Source organism: Rhamphochromis sp. 'chilingali', assembly GCF_963969265.1.
Source record: "Rhamphochromis sp. 'chilingali' genome assembly, chromosome: 22".
NCBI classification, from domain to species: domain Eukaryota; kingdom Metazoa; phylum Chordata; class Actinopteri; order Cichliformes; family Cichlidae; genus Rhamphochromis; species Rhamphochromis sp. 'chilingali'.
Genome location: NC_137950.1, coordinates 20,539,886 through 20,563,906, shown reverse-complemented (window position 1 = coordinate 20,563,906; position 24,021 = coordinate 20,539,886). Strand labels below are relative to the sequence as shown.

The following is a 24,021-nucleotide window of genomic DNA, read 5'->3' as shown; positions in this document are numbered from 1 at the left end:
CGCCCAAGTGTAGTGACAGAAAGAAGAGGCCTGTGGTGGTGGAAATGGGGGAAGAGGTGCTGAATGCCGAAGCCACGCTGAATATGGCAAAGCAGTGCCATGTGTTTACGCATGTCTGTCAGCTGCCAGTGCTTGGGTTATGTGAGCTGGTCCACTAATGGTTGGGGTTTTATGTCTCCTGTGCTGGATTACTCCCGCACCCTTTTCTGCCCGAGGACTGATTGAGTTCACACACGCATGCACGCACGCACAGGCATGAACGCACAAGCAACATAGGTCACATGGCTCTTATGTTTCAAGAAGTGAAGCCAAAAGTATCAACCTCACTGTCTTTTCAACCCGATGCTTCTTTAAATCTCTCCCCGACTCCATCTTTTAGATAGGCATACATAGATGCATGCGCGTGTATTCATTTTGCTGCCTTCCTCCCATTCCCATGAATAATGAAGAAGTAACCAGGTCAATGTGACCATGCAAAATTCAGCACAATACAGCTAGTGTTACCGGTGAGGTAATCTGCGGCTTGCTGTCCTTCAGGTCAATGCAATATCAATACACGTGAATAGATAGGTTTGGTCCCTGAGCCTGACTGACATTGCAGAGCCATCACGTAGGGATGAGGTCAGCTATGAGGCAGGAGGTGGGGAGCAGCCAAGGCTTTAGTACAACACAGCTGCCCCTACGCTGAAAGAGCAAACTGCCTCATCAGATGGTTAGTAAATGATCACACGATTTGTGCTGCAAGTAGTGCAAGAAAAAAAAAAAAAAAAGATTAAAAAATCCAAAAGGAGCAGGTTGGCTAGTGGTGAACAAGCACAGCAGCTGATTTGACAAAAACGATTTTGACAGCTGATTAACATTCAAGCAAATCATCAATCAAGATGTCAAACACTTGTAGGCTCCAAATTTTTTTTTGACAGTTGAAAATTTGAATATCTTTGGTTTTAGACAGCTAAAGACCTCACATTGGGCTCTAGGAAGGTTAAATGCTGATCAAAAAGGAAAAGTGGAGCTTTAAAGTTGGGTTCTCTAATGCTGTCGATCCTTTAAAGCTATGAATGCCCCATGTGATTCTTGCAGGTTGTCACAGGACTTGCTTCCAAAATAACAAATCAGTTGTGAGTGATTCGAGTGTGATATGACATATACAGTATAAAACTTGACACTATTAAAAACACTTTATTTGCAGCCACTGGTTGTTCCTCCGTGAAAAGAAAGTAGATAAGAATGACTCATGTAGTGAGTGCATTTGTTTGTGAAAGTCTGCTGTGAGTCAGAGACACACAGGGACGAGGTAAGATATAGAAATAAAGAAAAGGACTCTTGTTTAACCTGAAGAGAAGAGGGCGGCTTCACCTTTGTTTCGTTTTGTTTAGATGCATTCAGCTGACTCCTGAGGTAACTGACCGCAGGGTGAGAGAGCATGAAAACGCTCTCGCTGGTTAATGCTTAACTCGCCTCGTGCACAGAGGGAAGCAAAACCGTCACATATACCCAATTTCAATTTATACTTGTCTCTTAACCTCTGCACCTCTGCTGAGCAGGCATTTTGCTTGACACAATACTGACGAAAAAAAAAAAAAAAATCAGGTTAGCAGCGCGCAACTCTCGGTGATATTTTGGTGTGAAGGCGGTTACATACTGAGCAACTCAAGCTAGAAATATCTGGGTTTCCTGTGATTTGACTGTAGGACAAAAGGCAACGTTGAAGCTTTGATCTAACTTTTAATGGCTGCTATTAATGGTGTAGTCAAAGAAGCATAAGCTAGTATAAAATCCAAACTGCCTACATGAAATATGGCTCCTATTAGACAGAAATTAGCATTTGTTAGCAATGAAAGAGGCTGGCTACTCAGTGTAGGCTTTAAAAGTAGTACCGTTTAACTTTGGGAGGTTCTTCTGATCAGTGTGTTTGCGCACTCTTAAGTAGGAACATGGGTGTGACAAATTCAGCCAAATATTTCAATATTTCAGCCACGTTGCATACTTTATGACTTGGCTTTCCGAGTCATCATGAGAATTTTCCCAGTTGGAAATCTGTCACAAAAAGTCACAACTCTAAAGAGGGCTGAAGTTACCAAGAAAGTGTACTGAAAGTCATAAAAGCATTTAAAAACAAACCCACAACAAGAAACAGGAATAACCAATAAAAGCTTACCAATAGAGACATCACATAGCAACTAACTCAATGAAATGACATAGTTATCACACTGCTCCTCTAATAAATAGGAGCTACAGGGTATCATTGTAGGCTTTGTGTAAAGTGAGTTGCCACCTAGCAACACAGGGAAGATAACACTGAAAGTAAAGAGTCACTCTGCAAGTGAAAGGTGGAAAAACAGTCAACCCAGGCCAGTGTGTTGTTTTCATGCCAGACTAGTGAAGGCAGCAGGAGCTGAAACGCAGCCTTTTTTCCACTATAAAGACGATGATATTAAATATAACCTGAGGGAGATCACGTCTTGATGACATTCATAGCCTTTATGTTGAGCCAAGCCGTGTGGGTGACATAAGATGCAGGCACATGACAAAGCTCTCTACCTTCACCCTGGGGACAGGGAGAAAAGGTGTGCAGCTGCTCGCGTTTCCTGCTGCACGGTGCCGCTTTAGCAGCGTCGGCCTGGAGGGTGAAAATGTGATCCGTTTGACTGACTCTGTTGTAAATAAAATGCCACAAGACCGAGTGAAGATGTAGCGGGGATCGTCGACACCAGCGATGCTACAGCCTGGTTTTATTACAATCCGCTCCGAGCTTCACTTTTCCTATCTTTCTGTTCTCTTTTACCTGATAGGTACAAAAGCACAGATAACATCCTTGAAATAATACAGCTGCACCTTCTTAGGAAAAACAGCCCAACTGAACAGAGGAAACCACCATGTTACGTGCATGTTATGGCAACAGAAGTGACAGATGCTAACTTGAAGCCTTCACATCCTCTGCCGAGTTTGTGGCAGTGCAGCGACCGTTATCACTTCACTTTACAAAAGGCTACATAATGTTGAATCATGATCAGCAAACAGCTGCGGCATGGTTTTCACACTTTACGCAGGTTAACGGTTCTTTCCAATCGAGCTGGACACAAAAGGGGATTCCCTGGTTGCGGCGCAAAGAGCTACTTGATTATTTTTTTCCATCCTGTGGCTGTACGAAAACCTCCTGTGAGTACGAGCGATGACTGTGAGCGTGTGTGAGAGAGAATCCTGACCTGCTGAAAACCACCTACTGGAAACTTTCTGCCTTTCACAATAACAAAAACATCCAATGCGACGTGAACAGGATGCAAACCATAAATTTTTTTATGTCCTCAACGACTACTTAGGACATAAACTTTTAGACATTATAGATTAGACTGACTCTTTATATTTGGTGTGACGCTCATCGCTTTGAAATCTATTTAATGAATTATAAAAGGTTTTGCTGCTATGGTTTAGGTGCTAATTTGTGGAGTCATCTTAGGTGATCCGGTGGGAGCAAAGGGAAAAAAATATATATATCTAAATTTTAGCTTTTAAGAAGCCATTACCTTCTTCAACATTTAACAGCTGTCCTTGTCAGTGTTGTGCTAAATATGCAAAGCCTTACGTGACCCAGATCTAACCACACTGTTTTCATCTGTGTGCTGTTATTATTAGCAGCACTGCTGATGACTTGCTGAATTGTCTTTTTGTGCGTATATCTCAGGGCGCATGGGTGTTATGCTAGCTCTGAGGTGCTGCTGAGTCACCTGCATCAGATAAAGAAAATGCAAGTACAACCATGCATACCCACTTGCTAAAACAAATCCTAACAAAAAAAATGGTTACAGCAGAATCCAGGCAAAGGCCCAAATCCCTCTAGCCAAGCAGCTTGTCAATTGGTAATTGCAAGAGGGATTGGTTCCCCATTGAAACGGCTACGGGTCTGTGTTCATGTATTTAAGAGGCAGTGCCATGTTTCAGCCTGCCATCTGTGGGCTACAACTCGCTCTACTCTCCCACTCTCACTCATTTCCTCTTCTCTTTCTCACGGGTGGAAAAGTACTGTTGAAGGAGCTCAGTGACTGAGGCCTGCTTGGTTCCTTTGTCTTACCGTGGGAGTCTGGTCTCACTGCAAAAAAAAAAGCTCAGGTTAATTATTAATATCTCATTGACTTATAACGCACAGCAGGCTTTAAAAGAGCCTGCAGGCAGGGGGAAGCTAACACCCATGGGTGGGGAGGCTTCTATAACCTCTTTGTGGCTACTGCCACTTCAATCTATGACCTCAATTCAATATATGGCACACTATCAGGTGTTCGGATTACACATTACTACGATACTAAAAACAAAAATGAAACAAGCTTTTGAGATTTTGTTGAAGACGAGTCTCACTTTGCCTTTCAACTGTTCAGTTCAGCTTTGTTACTTCTTGGATTTATGACTAGGTAATTGATCATAGGGCTCTCTTATCTGTCACATAAGACAGGACAGCAAACTCAGGACCCCATGTAAATGATTTAAACTCTATATTTAACTGTATAACAAACAGTAAGACTGTTGGGTTTAAAAAGGGGGGGGGGTTTCAGCAACCTGGAAACCACCTAACAGCTTTTTACACATACATTTAAAGTTTTTGATGTTTTTAAAAAAAAAAAAATTGGCATGATGCTTTTCTGACAGATTGTAGGTGAATGTAGGGCTCCTCCAGCTTGTATGTAGAAATGTCCTTGGACAAGACACTGAACCTTGAGCCTCCCAACGCTTTCATTGGAGTGAGATTGTGTGAATGTCAGAATAAAATTTTAAGTGCTTTATGAATGGGTGTGTAATTGGGATAATGATGCTTGTAGTAAAAACATTTTGAATGACAAATCAGACTGGAAAAGGGTATGTATAGTTTTTATATACCCATCATGGTCATAAACATCATAGTAATTTGGGGTTTTTAGATTATTAATGTGAACTCTTCTTCCATAGTGAAATTGTCACCCAGTCTACAATGGGACATCTTTGACTTTGAAAGAAAGTTTGAATTTATTTTGGATTTTCTCTAATCTACACAGGTTCAAACATATGCATACGCTCAGGTGGTGCTGAAGGTTCTACAATGTCTTTTAATTTGATGCTGCTGCCATGAAATAAAACTTTTATGGTGGTTTTAAGACTTGTTTTATGCATTTAGATGCATAATTGCTAAAAGTACGTGCTAGGTGGTTGCTAAGCAATAAGATGGAATCAAAATATGTGATATAGATAAGAACCTTGACAGACTTAAGATGTAGTTCTGTGCCAAGTTTGGTTGCTCAACTCCAGATTGTCTACCAACTACACGTACACAAAGAAACAAATACAAAAAAAGATTTTGCGATAGCCAAAGTATAGCTACACAAATCTGTATCTTACCAAGTATGGATTGTCTGGAAACACCATGCTAAATTAGCATTTATTTTTTGGAGCAAGTATGCTTGCATCAATTCAGATCCACAATTTTGTACAAATAATTTACAATAACAGTTTCAGTTGGCATCATGATTGGCTGATTTTGGTTGCACGCTACAATTGGAAAATTTAAAAGGACTGACCACAGTAGTGAAAAACTAGAATGATAAATAAAGCAGTTACAATTTAGGCCCATCCGCTCCACATTTGGAATACACTGGGCATAAAGATGGAAAATTAGGAAGTGGCCCATTGCATGATGGGGCTCAAGTAGCTGTTAGCACGAGCAAGAACTAACAAGCGAGTCTCTTTTTTTCCAGTGGAAATGAACACCCATTTCTAGAAACATGCAGCAAAAGAAATCCAACTAAAAAACACAGCTTTCATGTGTTATCTGTTAAATAGAAGGGAAATCCAACAGTGGAAATAGGAACCTTATGCAACACACATTTATCCCAGTTTACCATGCATCCTGCCAAGGCCCTGCTGCTGACTGACAAAGGAGATGCTGAGAGTTGTTAATGGCTTGTCAGACATCACTGTGCTTATCTGTATGCTTCTGATGATGCATAATGTCAAAATTACTTTAGAATTATGCCTTATTCGGTCAGTCTAATAAGAAATGAACACAGATTTATATACAACCCATTCTGTACAGTCAGGTTTATACATTTATATATAAAGCTAACAGGTTAGAACGTGCTAGCTTTAGTTCCTCTGAACATCTGGGTGGACTTGGACACAAAAGAGGGCCCCTGTGGATTTAGCTTTAGCTCAAAGGCCACGTTGTGCACATGTCACGCATCCCTTTGCTGGTGTAAAGAGTCAGTGTTCTTGTGGTGCACAGATAAACAGACCTAAATGACACATTTAGAAACACTGTAGCTGACAAATTCACAGCCCACAGCCTCAGCGGAGAGGAGTGCACTTCGATAACTTCACTTCCTTCCCACACAGACAAAACTAATGTGTTAAGAGTGGTTAAGAGGACAGGGTGTGGGACTGCGCTGTTACACGAGACACTATGAAGTGCCTGCACTCTTTTCTACAAAGCAAAATGCTGCACAGATCAAGACAATGCAAAGCGAAAATGTGACTCAAGCGTAACCTGCTCAGGCAAGACTACACATTCAATTCAGTTTAGTGTGCTTGAAGGAGAGAATTAAAGGCATTATCTTAGGTAATCTACATTTCATAACTGTCTAGGTTAAAGGAAGGCCTTGCAGTCATACATGAAACCATGACCATTATCATATGTGCTGATCTATATGTCGTGAGGAGGACTGAAAGCTAAGCTAAGCTGAAATACATAATGTATCTGGGAGCCATCCCAGAAATGACCACAAAATAAAAGCTAACTGGCACCAACAGTCCAGCAATAATCAATTTCAACATCATGCCAATATAGATTTAAAAGCAAATATTTTCAAACTGCCAGATCTGATCACCATATGGAGGAGGTCCAACTTAAATTTGGATCACTTCATTTTTATTAGACAGCCATTCAAATACAGGCAAATGATTTATGAGGAATAGTGCCAAGTTACAGCATGTGGTCTCTTAGGAAGCGGGAATACAATTAACCTGCCCTAAATATGCTAGTAATATTGGGGTTATTATACTAATTCTGTCCACTTTATTATATTAAGCTGACAGCAAACATTTTTCTACTTGAAAAGCCTTCTCTTGTGTTTGCTGAGGCTGATTGGCCATTTGCTTTCTTAATGAGCTGTCTTTCCTTTCATTCACTGCACTCACAATGGCTTTATTTTCAAGACTTCATTACAGGTTTCAGTGGAAATCTGCTCAGGATATCCACACTAATCACAGGTTATGTGCCACTCAGAGAGAGCCAGTTCAGTCTGGGCTGGGAAGGTTTCTCTGGACTGGTCTGCTGGTGGACAACTGTACAGTGTATTGTAGTCTGTTAAGCTGTTAAAATCCTTTGGTGCTTACTCACAGATTAATTGTACCATCACTTTTGGATTAAGCCAAATTCTTTTTCTACTCTCAGACTTGTTGGTTCTGATCATACTAGCAGTTAAAATCATAGCTTGGAATATTTGCATACTAACGCATTGGATGAGAACTGCGTGTCCTCAGGGATATTACTCATTGCACAATGTTGCAAGCTCATAGAAGCTTCATTGACAACATCCATGTTCGTGAAATATGCCATATGCCAAGCATTTATCGTTTTTTTTTGACATATTCTTGTCTGTCAAAGAGCATTTTCAAAAACTGTTAGCTTTTCTTCTAGTTATCTCATTACTACACTATCATGTTTCACTCAGTTCTCATGAATCTCAGTTTACCTATGCGTCAACTGTAATATCCGTCTAGTAGCCTTAAAGTCAAAGAATCTGACAGTTACAGAACATCCCAGTTGGAGAAAGTTGCTACATAAGAATAACCGAAAACACCTTTGGACTAAACTAAAATAAAGACTAAATACAAGTGCAAAATTATTGCTTTAATTTGAGTACATTTTACAACAATATTGAAAGAACTGCTTGTAAGACATATAATACCATACATAGTGCCTGTGGGTACAACACAAGCAGGTTTTCTTTCAAATTGTTTCCTAGGTGAGGTATGTGAACACTAGTTCATGCGGAAAGGAGCTAGCACACAGCTCAGAGTTCCCACAGAGTGTTCTTAGGTGACTGAACACATGAAAAGGCTATTATTGAGGCTCATAAAGCCAAAAATAAATACATTTTAAAAATCAGCAGAGCGATATCAAAGGTAAACCTAGTAAATGACACATGACCTGGGAGACCAAGACTGCACAGAGAGTCAAGAGTGTTCTCATCAAGAGTAAAGTTCATGGCACCCTTTTTCACCTTTAGATGCCTTTCAAACATGTTGGTGGCGAATGTGTTGTGGGCGGGGGAACATACAGCTTTCGTCGCGCTTGCTGATAGACAGGAGTACGCTTTTACACCCTCGTATACTCTATATGTTCAAAAGGCAACACCCGCCACACCCTTCTTCTATATAGATGCAAAGCAACAGCTAACTAAAAGAGGCTACTCTGTTGTCTCTATTATTTTTTTTATTAAAAAGCCACAAAAAACGAGGAAAAATGTAATTCTAAATGTTTTGTGAACCATTTTAATTCATTGTCTTTGACTCTTTCTACTACGCTTGCAAAAACTGTAGAAAAGCTGTGCTTCTGTCTAAATATTTATGGACATGATTGTACTTTGTGTGCCCACAAAGGCAGGAGTGGAGATATTTCTGGAATGATCGGTGGAATCTCAAACGCTGGAACAACATGGGGTTTTCCTGTTCTTTACACTGTGCCAACAAGGGCCATGAATGCAGCATTGAACTAATGAACCGTTCTTTCTTTAGCATGTTCTTTTGCAAACATGCATAAGTCAGCATCTTGATGCATTCTCAATCATCCAGGAAAGTAAATCTCCAAAAGTTGATTCTGTTCATCTGGACGTAGCGTTTTGTGAGAGAAACGTTTCGTCACTCATCCAAGTGACTTCTTCAGTCTCAGCTGACTGCAGGTTTCCCCAAATCTTATAAAAAGTACATTTGCATAATGACTGAAACCAGCCCACTGAAGGGACAATGGGCTGGGAGGTCAGTCTTCTCATGATAGTACTTTCTATCATGAGAAGATTTTGTCACTACTCAGTGATGAAAATACTTATGAGCCCCTGAAACGAGACCCAGGAAGTGGCTACAGGAAGAGGGTGATAGACTGTCTGAAGCAGTTAGAACAAGACAAGGCTATTGACCGGACCTCATACCACAGGCTGTACCCAGGGGAGTCTACACCAAGTCTGTATGGTTTACCGAAAATACATAAACGGTGCACCTTTAAGACCGATTGTCTGCATGATCAACTCTGTCACCTATAACACCTCCAAGTTTCTGGCTTCGATCCTCAACCCGCTGGTGGGCAGCTCTGAACACCACATCCAGAACACCCTAGATTTTGTTGAGAAGGTGAGAGCTGTCATTATGGAGGCAGATGAAACCATGGTCTCGTACGACGTTACATCTCTCTTCACTTGCATCCCAGTCACGGAAGCGTTGGAGGTAGTCCGTAAGAGATTACAGGATGACACCAACCTCAGCAACAGGACCACTCTCAGCATCGACCAAGTGTGTTTGCTTTTGGAACTGTGTCTTCATTCCACCTACTTCACATACAAGGATCAGTTCTACAGGCAGAAACATGGGTGTGCCATGGGCTCCCCAGTTTCACCCATTGTGGCCAATTTGTACACGGAAGAAGTGGAAAAGAGGGCTTTGCTTTCCTACCCTGGAACACCACCAAGCCGGATATGTGGATGACACCTGGGTGAAAATCAAATCTCGGGATGTACTACATTTCACGGATCACATTAACTCGGTGGACCGACACATCAAATTCACCAGGGAGGATATGAAAAGTGGCAGGTTAGCCTTCTTAGACTGTGAGATTGCCATCAGTAATGGGGGATATCTAAAAGCTGACGTGTACACAAACTGGGTGTCATCAGGACGCTACAACACAGCGCGAACACCATCCCCACTGACACAGCGGCCAGGGAGACAGAAGAACAGCACATCAAGAAGGCCCTGAGTAAATGTGGTTATCCCAGCTGGACTTTTGTCAAAGTGGGAAAGGCACCTAAAGAAAGCTCCAGCCGATCCAGGAGAGAAGGACAACCGCTGCCCAAGCGAAAACCTATAGTGATCCCATATGTGTCAGGAGTATCGGAGCAGTTGAGATGCATTTTTTCAAAACACCAGGTCTCTGTGGCTTTTAAACCCCAAAACACGCTGCACCAAAAATTGGTCCACTCCAAGGATCGGGTCCTCCGACACAAACAGAGTAACATAGTGTACGCTGTGAGGATTGCCAGGATTTATACATCGGGGAAACCAAACAACCTCTGGCGAAGCGGATGGCACAACACAGAAGAGCTACCTCATCAGGCCAGAACTCTGCAGTCTATTTACACCTACAGGCCAGTGGACACTCTTTCAATGATGAGGATGTACACATCCTGGACAGGGAGGAACGCTGGTTTGGGGGCGGAGTCAAGGAGGCCATTTACGTGAAAAGGGAAAGACCATCTGTGAATCGAGGAGGGGGCCGAGGGGTCATCTTTTGCCATCTTACAATGCTGTGATTGCAGCCATTCCCCAACTCTCTGTGAATGGTACTCATGGCCATTGATTAGTGGCCATTGATCAGTGGGTTTTGGTCAGTGGTTGTTGATCAATGGTCATGAGAATTTGCATAATTATGATTAAGGAACTGACCTCCCAGCCCATTGTCCCTTCAGTGGGCTGGTTTCAGTCGTTATGCAAATGTACTGTTTATAAGCTGGGGAAACCTGCAGTCAGCTGAGACTGAAGAAGTCACTTGGATGAGTGACAAAACATTTCTCCCACAAAACGCTACGTCCAGATGAACAGAATCAACTTTTGGAGATATGTCAGCATGTTTGTTTTAGTAAATACAGTAGAGCATTGGCTTGGTGCAAGCCATAAAATTACTGTAGGGACAGTAATCCATGTATGGTAAGCACATGGCCACTAACCCAACCCACCCCCCAACCCCGCTATGCTTCTTTCCTGTTGTGTCCCTCGTTGACGGCCACAGACAGAAAGGGCATGAACCAGGGTGCGGTTTCAGCAAACTATTTCATAGTTTGTATCATCAGGGACTAGTTCCATCTTGAGAGCTTCAATCTGGCTCAGCCTGCTTGTTTCCACACATTCCCATTAGCAGCCAAGCGTTAGCCGCAGAGAGAGTTTCACAGTGTAAACCACTCTGACGATGGTTGCTGCTGTGTGAAAATGTTTGCTGTGTGCTCTTTGCCAGATTCCAACTAGAATCCACTATGGGCTTCCTCTGGCGCCCATTCAAAACACCTATCAAAGCTGTGCCAGTATCCCACTCTTTGCTGCATAGCTTTCTCCCCGGCACAAGCACACACGCCAGCGCTGAGGGTGTATGCACACGCAGCACATGGGGAAACGGCAGTAGCAATTAAACTGGTTTACCACTGCTGCATGCAGAAACAGCATGATGTGAACCTGCTTTTATGAAGCTTCAAAGCTTCCCAGTTCTGCGCTGATGCAGTTCCTTGAAGATAAGAGAACAGAAACAAAGAACACACGATCGGTCACAGGAACAGGCTGCTGTAGATCACTATTGAAAAAGGTAACATACGCTTGAAAGAGGAAAACAAGGGCATCATACTCATAACCTTACTGCTCAGTAACATTTTTTAATTATAAACGCCAAGCTCACAGCTTATTTGTTTTTTTTGTACTTCCACAAAATAATTACCAAAAAAACCCCCAAAAAACCCCCACATTGACCCACCACTCATTCGCTAATATTGCTTTTATAATAAAGTGGCCCTTTATGCTCACTTCCATCATGTTTCATAATTAAAGGTAATCCTTATTATTTTTTATGCAGCTCTTAGGTCGTCACCTGTCGCCATAAAACCCTTTCACCTTCCTTAAAGCTATTTTTCTTTTGATTGGCTGTCCCTCATAAACAAGGATATTAGCCTATGCTGTTCTCAGTTACATACGCAGACCTTTAATTTAACACTATTGTAACAGTGCATACAGATAATAAAGGCTTGATATGGCCACTTTATAGTCATTCAAACCATTATTAAAGAAGCAAAATGGTTGGGACAAACCTGCAGGGAACACTGCAGTTGTGACACTTTACTTCAGGTCGCTGTTTTGGTTTCTAGGCGTAAAGAAAATTCCCCGTTTCAGTTCAGCTTCGCTGCTTGTGTCAATCCTGTTTACTCCCGCGGCAGATAAATGTTTCCTCCCAATACCAAATGGCAGACAAACAAATTGAGTGCCTAGTTGGTGATGAGCGTAACACTTAGCAGCCAAGGACCCAGACACCAGCTCTCTGAAGAAGTGTTGCTTTTGCATAGACTTGCGATTATCAGCTGGCCATAAACATTACTCCAAATGAATGCTAAAGCTGCTTCATGTTAGCTGGCAAGTGTTTCCTAACAAGTTAAAAAGGTGATAATTAGTCAATATCAGGTTTACAGCTTGAATCCATGTGACTATGAAATCCATTAGCTTTAATACCAAATGTTGCATATAATTGGCCCATTTCGCTGGGAAAATGTGTTTTTTTTTTAAGTACAATTATGCATAATTGTCCAATCAATTATTGTTACAATCTGCATTTCAGGCCAACATCAGTCCAAGAGCTTTTTCCTACACACAGCAGAGCTTCATCAGAACAATAATTTAATTTGTGTTTTTAAAATTACACCTGAAACCTAACCAACTACTGATTACTGATTTTCAATAGCATAAACAGCAGTTATGGATAAAGTGTAATATGGATGGTATTCAGTAACCACTGAAATTTCATATACAGCTATAATGTTCTGACTGCCATTAAGCATGTAACTTGAGAAGTGAAAGCCTGAGTGGGGTTTGGAGCAGAGCTCAGTGTCTGTGGATTGTTCCCATGCAGCTGATTAACATCAGCAGTCCGATCTCTATACTCTCAGTGTAATTTCCACCCACTTTTCAGTGGTAGGCCCCTCTTTGCAAACCTGGTCTACATTAAAGAGCAAAGGGTGCTCTGGCTCCCTTGAGGTGCATTAACTTTCACTCGTTATATACAAGAACAAGGGAAATTTGACTGCTAGCAGAACTGCCAATTACAAATGCCCTTATGTTGTGCCTATAGCTCACCAACTAGTCCAGCAAAGTCACGTTGCTAGCTCCACTTTTGAATTTAATCAAAATGAGCCACATATATAAGAAAATACATCTTATTTAACACTAAAGTGAGCACTTAAGTGCACATAAAACCCTCTTATCGTATAGGTTTACTATAACATGTATCCATTAAGTTCTATTTGATACTTTAAAAAACTACAGACTTTAGCTTTTAACACATTAAAGGTCAAAGACACACATATAGCTTCAGAATGAGCGAGGCACAATTTTGGCTCTTCATCCCTGAAGCAGCCAACAAAAACAAAACAAAACCGGCTTGTGAACCAACTTCAAAGGATGTAAAACTTTAGAGAGGATTTTTTAAAAGTAGACACTCAAAAAAAAAAAAGAAAAGAAAAAAAAGCTTAAAGTTGTCCAGAGCTATGAGTATGTCAAGTGAAAAGCATTTTCACACAAGCTGATACGATTTGATTTGTATCTTTTTCCCTTCCTGTCTTGTCACCGAGTCTGCGGTATTTGAATCCGTAATTTCTCCGAGTGTGATGGGAACTGGAGGCCTGCGCAGCATCTGGTTGACTTGGAAACAGCTGTGTTTTCACAGTTATGACTGAGGGTTTATAGCCGCTCAAAGCGAGCCTGGGTTCACCGGGCCCGTTTAGCTAAACAATGTTAAATCTCAAGTCTCCCCCCACTACTCAAATTCCCACTGAAACACTGTTAATGTCAAAGTTACTCCTCTTCCTCTCAGAGAACGTGTAAAGTCAGCAAGTCTGGGCACTCCGAGTTCTGGGTTATTATTAAGTTTCCCATGTTTAATAAACAAAGACAGTTCGCTTTAGGTGTCATAAATGAACAGCCTTTATACTCTGTTCCTAGTTGTGGGCAAAAGAATACACAAATACTGTGAGGCTCTTCTGTTATTACTGTTTCACACCCACATGATGTGCTGTTCAGAGCTGCTATTGCAGCAATACATTCGAAACACATTATGAATGATTAAGAAATCATCTAACAGTTTTGGTTTCCTTTGAGTCATTATATTGCTCTGCTCAGCTCTCCCCAGATAAACCCCTTTGATAATACTAATAGCAATAAATCCACAGCTGATAAACAGCATGTCATGGAACCCAACACTAGTTTCACACATGTTCCTCTGCTAATCTATAACCAGATGCTTTCTCCACAAAACATAGTTAGGCAGTGATATAATTTAATCCCTTTTACCCTGTTTAGTAGAATTGACACTGTTCAGAGTGTCAGCACACTGGAGCTCAACAGAGCTGCTGGGAGTAGACTATGAAGTCACACAAACCAGATGAATTCATGTGCTTACTCCACTGAGACTCTACAGTAGAAAAAGTTCAGCCCACTTGGCTTCTAAGCTAAACATGCAGAGATGTGCAGGTCTGTCTTTCTCTCTCTGAACGAATGACTGCCCAGACAGAGGGCAGCTTTTATAATGAGTGACCATGCTCTTAGCTAAGGATTAATGCTGAGTGATGCTCAAGCAGATTACTCAGCGTTCTCTGGTCACATGACTGCAACCTGCATGCCAGTCTACGTTGGCAGGGCAGGTAATAAAGAAGAGCACTCGTCAGATTGATGCGTGGTTTGCAGGCAATTTAAATATTTCCATATTCATATTCTGTTGCATGCATCTGACAGCTACAGTTGCTAGCTATCCATCTTTACATAAGGGTTACTCACGTTAAGACAAAGGTAAACATTAAAAGCCCACAATTTTGTTTGTAGCAATTATTTTACTTTGGGGAAAACCTGCATAAGCTGCAAGAGTAAGGTAGAAATAAAAAAAAAAAAACGTCATCACTTTTCTCACATATCCTTAAATATGCATATAAAGGGTAAAGCATTTATATTACTTACCAGAACTGCAGACATACTAAAATTATAGTAAACAGTACATATGGCATAATGTAGTTCTATACCAGCATCCTCTCTTACACCCAGAAACTCTTCTCTTTTCTTAAACTGTAAGTACCACATGGTTCTAAAATAATCAACCATAAATTTCCGTAATTACACCATAAGGAAGGCGTCCCAGTACTCCCCAGATTTGGGACTATAAACCCTTTGGTGACTACGACCTTGCGGGCAACGAGCATCTACATGTGGAGAGAATAAAGCTTTTTCTGGCAGATTCTCAATCAAATAAACAAATCTAAGGATTTAAGAATATGGTGGCTGACTCACAGGAAGCCTGTTCATTACAAAGGAAACATTGCGCCCCAAATCTGGTGTAATGCTGCCCCCTTGTGGACAAACTAAGCAGCTTCTTGCAAGGACATTTTTTTCAAATGCACTCACAGAAACCCTAATAGGTACACTTTGCTAGTACTAGTTGAACCCCATGTTGCTTTGAGAACTGCCTTGATTCGTTGTGGCATAGATACAACAAGGTGCTGGAAACATTGCTCAGAGATTTTTGTGTGTGAATTGTGGCCTTAGGTTCATTTTCTTAGCTTACAAGAGAGGCAGCCAGTGTGGTCAATCAAGGTTTGACGTGTTGTGCGTTCAGAGATGCTCCTCTGTATACCTTCGTTGTAATTGGTGGTTATTGGATTAATGGTTACGGTCTTCCTATCGGCTCCAGCAGTCTCTCCACTGACCTCTGGTTTCAACAAGGTACTTTTTACCCTGCTGCTCACTGGATATTTACTCTTTTTAGGGCCTGTAAACTGCACACTTGGTTGCGCGGGAAAATCCCATTGGATCAGCAGTTTCTGACCAGCCTGTCTCACAACAACATCCACAGCACGATCAAAGTGACTTAAATTGCCTGTCTTCCCCATTCTGATGCTCAAATTCAACCTTAGTAGGCCGTCTTGATCATATCTTCATGCCTAAAATACACTGATTTGCTGCCATGTGATTAAATGAGTAGATATTTGTTAATAACCAGCTTACGTACCATCTGTGAAACAAAAAATTAAATGAAATAAAATGAAATGAAAAGAAGAGTAGCAGCAACATGGCCGATGACAATATTTACTTCTATTATTTTTATCTTTAATAACCATATAATTAAACAGATAAGTAAAACAGACAGTAAGAATATGGATTATTCAGGACAGAACATACTGACTGTAACCGTTAGATAAAACGGTTACCCAACATAGACAAATCACAGTTCACATAGCATATTTGTAGATTTAGGATAACACTGACCTGTACTTGCCAGTCCGCACCTGTACACCTTTCATTCCACAATGTTGGGCCCCACCTACATCATTTAAAAGATCGTCTCCAATCATCAGCACCTGAACGTGAGAAGGGAGAAGAAAGAGAAAACAGCAGTTCCATAATCCGTGCAACTGATGACACAATACTTGACCCTTTGTGGTTAACCAACTGTATCACTTGTTAATACCACTACAGTATGTTTTTGAACATTTGGATACACTACAGATCATTACTGCACCGAGCTGCCAGAAGTTATTCTCTGATGTCCTTGCTTCCTTACTAAGCTTCATTAGCGCTTGGGGAGATCAGTTTCATCCAGGCCTCCATTCTACTCATGTTTCCTTTCAAAACCTGCTTAGTCGTCATCTCAACTGACCAACCTTTTGCACCACTGCCCACTAAAGAAGCCACAAAGGGGGATGAGGACAAAAACAAAGGAGCAACCCATGATGGGCTCTCTACAACACAAGAAAAACAAAAAGGAGACATATTAGAACAAATATAGTGCACTGGGAGAATTAAAACAAAAACGGGGATTAAGAATTCAACCAGCGTCACTAATTTTAGATAAAATACGACTACTTAAACTACTCGCGAGATTAAACAGGAGCAGCTTTTTTCCCCCTTCAATGCAAGTGTGTCAAGGGCAAAAAGAGGTGGCTACAGACTCCTAAGAGAACCTAGTGCAGATGTGTTTTAAAAACATCCACACCCTAGACCTGCTTTGCATGCTCAGTGAGGTCAAACCATGGAACTACTTTACTTTATTAATGAAGCAGAGGCACAAAGAAAGGAGGGGAAGCTGATGAAAGCGGAGACAGAGCTGGTACAGAGAGTTCCTTGAACACAGGAGGAGTTCAGTATCAATTGACTGGGCCAAACAGGCCGTTGTTCAATGATTCTAAGAAGGCATTTCTTAAAGAAACAAAGAAGAGAATAACAGTGGGTCTGTAAGGGAGCTTTTTAAGTGAGTGACTCGACAAACAAGGAAAAGAGCCTGGGTGAGTAAATGAGTGCTCTGGAGAGGATGGCAAAGTTAGCTGTGAATACATCCATGTATCTGAGAAAGAAGGAAAATTACTAGAGTGAAACTTGTACTGAGATTATTGAAACTTTCGTTAACATTCTTGTGTCTGTGTTGGTGGATGTGTTCCTCTACATGAAAAGGTAACCAAAAAAAAAAAAAAAAAAAAAAAAGCCTGTAGGAATTATACAATCAAATCAAAAGACCATGTTTATCTGTTATATATTATAATTCCACAAGTATTACAAAACTTGTGTCATAATATGAATTACTTGTTAAAGTGTCTTCTTTTGCATTCTTCTCATACAACATAACACAATGCTTACTCTTACAAATACTTTCAATAATGAAACATATGATATCAGACTTATAAGAAACAAAAGCAGATATAGTGATATAGTTGATTCGATGTGTTGAAATCATATTGTGCAGCTTTTAGTTGTCATTTTAAATATTGATAACATGTTGCTGAAAGCATTGACGCCCATATTTTGGCTGAAAAGACAAAAAAAGACCCATCAGAGAGATAGGAAATCTTTAAGAGTGGCTAAATCAACACTCTGGTACATTCTTAAAATGAATGAAAACACTGGATAGTTCAGCAACAGTAGTAATACGATGGCACCTGTCCAAGATGGCGGCCAACCAAACCGGTTTGACAACCGGTTTGACCGGTTTCGTGCGTGTGCGCATGCGCGTTCAGTAATACGATGGCACTAGTCCAAGATGGCGGCCAACCAAACCGATTTGACCAGTTTCGTGTGTGTGCGCATGCGCGTTCAGGTGTGGAAATACCACAGGGGATCAGAGGGGTTATATGAGTTTGTGTTTTTAACGGGGTTTTAATTTAATCAAACCATAGGGTTTTTAATTAAACTATTTTTATCACTTAGGTGTATCGCAACATTCAGTTATGCATGTGTTCTTAAAAGCAATTCTTTGTTTCTTGTTTCATTCTTGGCGGAGTGGAAGCTGTTTTGGTTCACAGTGCGCCTTAACAAAGAGGGTGTGCTCTAGTCAAAAGTGTTGGTAATAGTGTTTTAATCACACTAATTTTCTAAATCTGACAATGTCTCAGCTTGCAGTGAGGCATGCATTTTATTTTATAAATGGCACAAATGGGAATTTCTTCTGAATGGGTGACGTCAGCATGTTCACAAGCGTTTCATTTAATCAAACCCCTAGTTTTAATTTAACTAGTTTTTACACATCTACTGGGGTTTCTTTCCAGGGTTGATGCGATCATTTTATTTAAAAATCGGGATTTCGGAATGTTGAACTAAGAGTGAGACAAAGCCAGCCAGCTAGTTTTTAACACAGTAAATGTTACAAATAGCATTCAGTCCTTTAGAAAATAAATGCTATAAGCAACCAGTATCGCTCTTTTCAAACTAATCGTCTTTAAATACACTCATTTTGTTGACAAAGCCAGCCAGCTAGTTTTTAACACAGTAAATGTCACAAATAGCATTCAGTCCTTTAGAAAATAAATGCTATAAGCAGCCAGTATCGCTCTTTTCAAACTAATCTTCTTTTAAATACACTCATTTTGTGATTCCGGTGTCACACCTTGCACCGATGCAAGCATTTTATTTATTTAAAAACGGATCAAACGGGCCATTTCTTCTGTAAGGGGTTTCATGGTTTCAGAGTAGTTTTTAACACAACAGATAGTCACAAATAACATTCAGCCCTTTAGAAAATAAACGCTACAGTGATACTTCTAAAACCAGTCGCCCAGACCCGCTCCAACTTTTCAACAGCTGGCTAATTGTTTGAATTTGTTCAGGATTGTAAAAGCCCACCGTGGGTATCACTAGTTGAGAGTACCATGCGAACAAGGGCCCAGCCTATTGTTTAAAGTGGCCGGTATTGGCTCTTTTTGTAATTCCTCGACAAGGTAAATGGGGCAGGTGTACCAGTCGGGTGGCGACCCCGCCTATTGTCTGAAGTATCGGCTCCTTTGTAATTCCTTGAGAAGACAAAAGCCCTGAAGGGTCTCATTTAAATTGATTGGAGACATACCTTTTCTTTTTGGAAACACCCACCCTATATAAAAAAAAAAAAAAAACACGCTCAGAGCCCGAAACCCTGAGCCATTTACGCCTCAAGATTCGCTGCAGAGCACACCATTTTCTTTGCGATCATCAACACTAACATCGTTCTTTATAACATGGCCATCGTAAACGGTAAGTAAAACAAAACCTATTATTGGATTTTTAAAAAGTGTTATGTTAACATATTATAGGATATTCAAACTATTTTTTTTCCCTAAAACAAAAGCTTAATTTTTAGGAGTTCGGGAGAACGGCCCAGGGCCCTTTTCTTTAGAAACGGGCGCTTTTACAGCTGGAACTAGTCCTCTAACAGGCACAAGGTGTGTACAGCATTACTGGATTTTAAAACGTATGTATGTTTTAAACTAGCGATTGTTTTAAATTATGTAATAACGTTTTTGTTTGTTCCAGGGTTAACAAACTGAGCAGGAAAACATTCAGACACCGCGACCACAGAGCCCAACCTTACATCAGGTGTGTATACAACGGGATGTATAGTTGTGTATTATTTTTTCAAAAGAAAAAAAAATTAAAAAGAGGTTTAAACAATTACAAATGTTCTAAACTGACCGTTTTACACCTACAGAGCCACGCCAGAGAACCGGGTGTGTGGAGAAGCAGGACCATCCCGAATAACGCACACTACAAGGTAAGCATAGGCATATATAAATTAGATAAAAAGAGATAGAGAGGGAGACACGCTTATTCAGTTTGAAATGGGTACATGTATAAAATGTTTTAACACATGTCTATCTATCTTCACAGACTGCAGAACAGCACCCCTCCTCATAATGATCAGGACACCGTACGATTCCAGACGTTTTTGGAATGTTTAAGCAGTATCGACCTCCCAGAACAACAAAAACCTGGAGCTTTGTGCAACAGTGGAGAGTCAGAACAGATCTTCATCAGCGAACCTGCAACACCCCCGAGTGAGTGGCTACCTCGCGATTTCTCTGATGTTTTTGAGTACAGTATATCAGATTTTGATCTAGTTCATATACCCACCACCCCAGAATGTGACAGAAATAGCATTGATTCACACATAGATTTCGAAGAAGGCGGCATAACAGACTCTCAAATATCACCGGCGTATGATGCTTACATGAAGCTTCCAGACGCTCAGCCTGCTGAACAGAGTCATATAGCTTCAATAGCTGATAAATTATGTTTGATTGAAGCTAGACTCAATCAATACCACCAAGAAGCACAGGTACAAAGGCAACAGTTTACCAAATTCATAAACAAAGTGTGTAGTACATTAGACAACATCTGCTATGTTCTATTTAAACCCAGATTCCTTTTATAGTTTGCAGTGAAATTTCTTAAACCATTGTTTAATGGGACAGAAGTACAAGTCACTCTTTACTAACACACTGTAGATAAGTTTATTGCTGAACGACACAGCTAGCAGTCCCACACACTCTTTAGATTTTTGAAGTTTTGTGTGTGATGGTTTTGCCTCTCACACCTTACCCCTTTCTCCCAGTATCACAACAGTATGACTCCCAAAGTACGACTCAGTAAACAAACAAGGACTCTAAACTCAGAACAGAAAGATACAGTTGAAAGATTAGTGATATCTTTTATGATGCGTAATAAACTACACCCTCTTCTTCTCTGTATTTATGTTGTTTGTGTGCGTGCGTGCGTGTGTGTGTGTGAATGCCTTAGAAGTCAAAGTATACATTAGCCATACTTACAAAAACATTTTTAATTTCATTTAGAACTGAGATTCTAAGTTGTAAGCAGAAATCGTATGCTCAACCAGGAGTATGTTTCCCCACTTTCACAATGCTGAGGCATCAAATCCATGATCCAACAGATGGTTTGTCACATGTGGGCGAGAAGGGCAAGCCAACCCTTACTTACACAACCTCACACACTATAGATTTTTAAAGCTCTTGTGTACAACGGTTTAGCTAAAGATATAACTTCTACTTTTGATAAAGATCACTCCCTCTGCATATTTCTTAAGAAATGAAGTGTCTTTACTGGGATATTTATTGTCAAACTATGCGATTTTCCAAATGTGTGTGGAGTAAAATGTTGTGACCAAGAATCATTCAGGATTAACAACACAAACTGTTTTGATAGCAGAAACAGTCTGTCTTATAGTTCCCATACTTTACCGCTAGTTTTACAAACACATTCTTCTTCATATCGGTTTAATTGGTTTTTTATGAAACTGATTTTTAATAGTACAACCAAGGTCTAACTTTTCCTAGCTCCCCAGTATAAATGCAAGAATTTTGCAGACTTTATTGAAACTGTCACAATTTAACACTCAATGCCATAAACAGAGTTGATCCATGTTTCTATGGACAGTGTTTCATACATCAACAGCTCTGAAAATCACTTTTAAAGTAATGTAGAACATGATCTCTCTCACTCTCAGCGTCTCTAAAAAACCCCAGCAAACTGACAATCACCTCTAAACAAGGGGTCAGTTTATAGGCTTTTTGTTTGTTTGTTTGTTTTGTTTTTTATCAGCCGCAACACCATGTAATGCATGGATGTTAGACTCTTTCACCAGACCATGTTGCTAGCCCAACCACCAGGCTCAGGGTCTCTGAACTCTAACCCTGGCTCTGGCTGCCAAATGTGCCTCTGACCCTCTTGTGCCTGTTCACCACCAGACTAAGTTTGTACTCTCACCTACTAACATTATTTTATTACAGGGCAATATTCAGCTAGGTTACTACTTTGACTTTCTTACTTTGAGCACATTTCCGAGCCCATACATTATCAAACTTTTACTTGAGTATTTCTGACACCAGCTATACTTTTACTTAAGTAAAAAAAAAAAAAAATGCCTGCACTATCGGTGTAAAGCTGTCTTTAATTCTTTAACAGTTCATGCAACAATTATAAATTAAACCTGCACCACAGCTAACTCTTTTTCATAACCAATAACAGGTGTATTTCTTAGATCTACAGAAACAGCCAAAACACTCTGCTTGTATAATGCCATATTCTCTCCCAGCGTACCCTTGTCTCACAACAGGGTGATTCCCAAAGTACGACTCAATAAACAGAGACTCTAAAACCAGAACAGAAAGATAAAATTGGAAGATCAAAGATTAAGGTTTGTGTTTTTATAGCACAAAGTAAACTGTCCCCTTGTCTTCTAGGCCTTGGCGTGCGTACCTTAGAAGTCAGATTATACGTTAGTCATACTTCCAAAAACATTTTGAATTCCATTTATAACTGAGATGTCAAGCTGATATCAGACATCTTGTGCTCACCAGGAGCATGTATCCCCAACTTCAAAACCTTAAGGTGTCAAATTCACAAACCCAACATGGGCTCATTCAACACAGGGGCCAGAAGTGCATGTCACCCTTTACTGACAAACTGTAAATAAGTTCAATACAGGGCAACGCGGCTAACAGCCTTGGAAACGCTTTACATGAAATAAAACTTTTTAGAAAACCCTTTACAAGAATAAATGTGATGATCTGTTTTACCTGAATCAAATGTATTAGTTTGTTTACTTGAAATAAAATTTATTTTTGAAACCCCGTACATGAAGTAAAAAGTATCATGTTGCAAGTTCTGGCTTTAATATTTCCAGCTGATAAGGAGACGTTTTGCATTTCAAACGCTACATATCCTACCCGCCCTTTAAGATCATCCCACTTCAGGATCACGCCCCACCTTCTGTTATTTTAAAACAAGACCGCCGTCTCATTCCTCCAAAACCTTTTTTTTTTTTTTTTAAATCTCAAAACAGCGAGAAGGATGGACTCTGCACCCCTGCGTCACACTGAGGAGGAGGACAGTTCCTCGGACGAGGGCTCATTAGTACCTGACACGCCCGGTTACTATAGCCCCTTGGAGAAGCAGCAGCAGCAAGCCGTCGAGCTTGACGGTCGGGCATCTTCTTTATTTATCGATACCGTGAAAACAGCTGTGTATCACCTAGTCAACCTAGTAATCAACAAGTACCTCACTGACAAATGCAACGGCTGCAAGTTTGACCACCCCAGCCAGAGACAGCATGAGTGTCTGCAAGTGTTGGTGGATGACTTTTACGCTGAAAATTATTACAGCATCAGAAAAAGACTCCTCACCCCTCGCTTCATTCCTTCCATTCAACATCTGCTGATTGCCCGCAACATCAAAATGGACGACGTCAAAGTCCGCATGGTGGCGGAAACTCTCTTGCACGAACTGAAATCGGTAAGGAAAGTCTTTGACGCCATCGCCGAGGCATACCACAATCTGGTGGGGTTGGACGTGGTGAAAATCGGGCAGCTACGGTTGGTCAGAGTGTTACAAAGGAGGCTGCTAATGTTTTCTCTGAAAGACTGATTCTTTCCAAAAAAAACAAAAAACTTATTGTACCGTATCTTTCAAACAGCTACCCTGCTTATTTTTTCAAACATGCATCCAGATTTTTTCTTTCTTAAAACATGTAACCTGCATTTACCACATTTTTAAAAGCATGTATAATTTTTCAAACATGTATCCTACATTTAGTGCATTTTTTAAAACATGTATCCTGATATGGCCACCCTTCCAAGGCCCTGACAAATTACCCGAATCACTATGGGATAAGGATGGCAGCCACTATATGACCAGCTTCTTAAGATAAGAAACGTAAACTTTGTTAACGGTATACCCGAATCTCTT

The 24,021-nt window shown here is 40.6% G+C and overlaps 2 protein-coding genes across 3 annotated transcripts in view; one reads left to right on the top strand and one right to left on the bottom strand.

Annotated features, from left to right (window-relative positions):
- Positions 1–24,021, bottom strand: part of lhpp (phospholysine phosphohistidine inorganic pyrophosphate phosphatase) — a 38,729-nt gene that overhangs the window by 3,395 nt on the left and 11,313 nt on the right. For both annotated transcript variants that reach the window (XM_080872377.1, XM_080872376.1), the window contains one exon: positions 16,288–16,379. In XM_080872377.1, the coding sequence (XP_080728503.1) occupies positions 16,288–16,379 (92 nt within the window). The remainder of the gene's footprint in view (positions 1–16,287; positions 16,380–24,021) is intronic.
- On the top strand, positions 19,431–23,700 carry LOC308391102 (uncharacterized protein; the record flags this gene model as incomplete). The annotated part of the gene is made up of 6 exons (XM_080873569.1): positions 19,431–19,515; positions 19,622–19,703; positions 19,795–19,857; positions 19,970–20,032; positions 20,149–20,315; positions 23,120–23,700. Exons 1-6 carry the CDS (start codon positions 19,500–19,502, stop codon positions 23,698–23,700), a joined length of 972 nt encoding a protein of 323 aa, XP_080729695.1. The 5' UTR covers positions 19,431–19,499.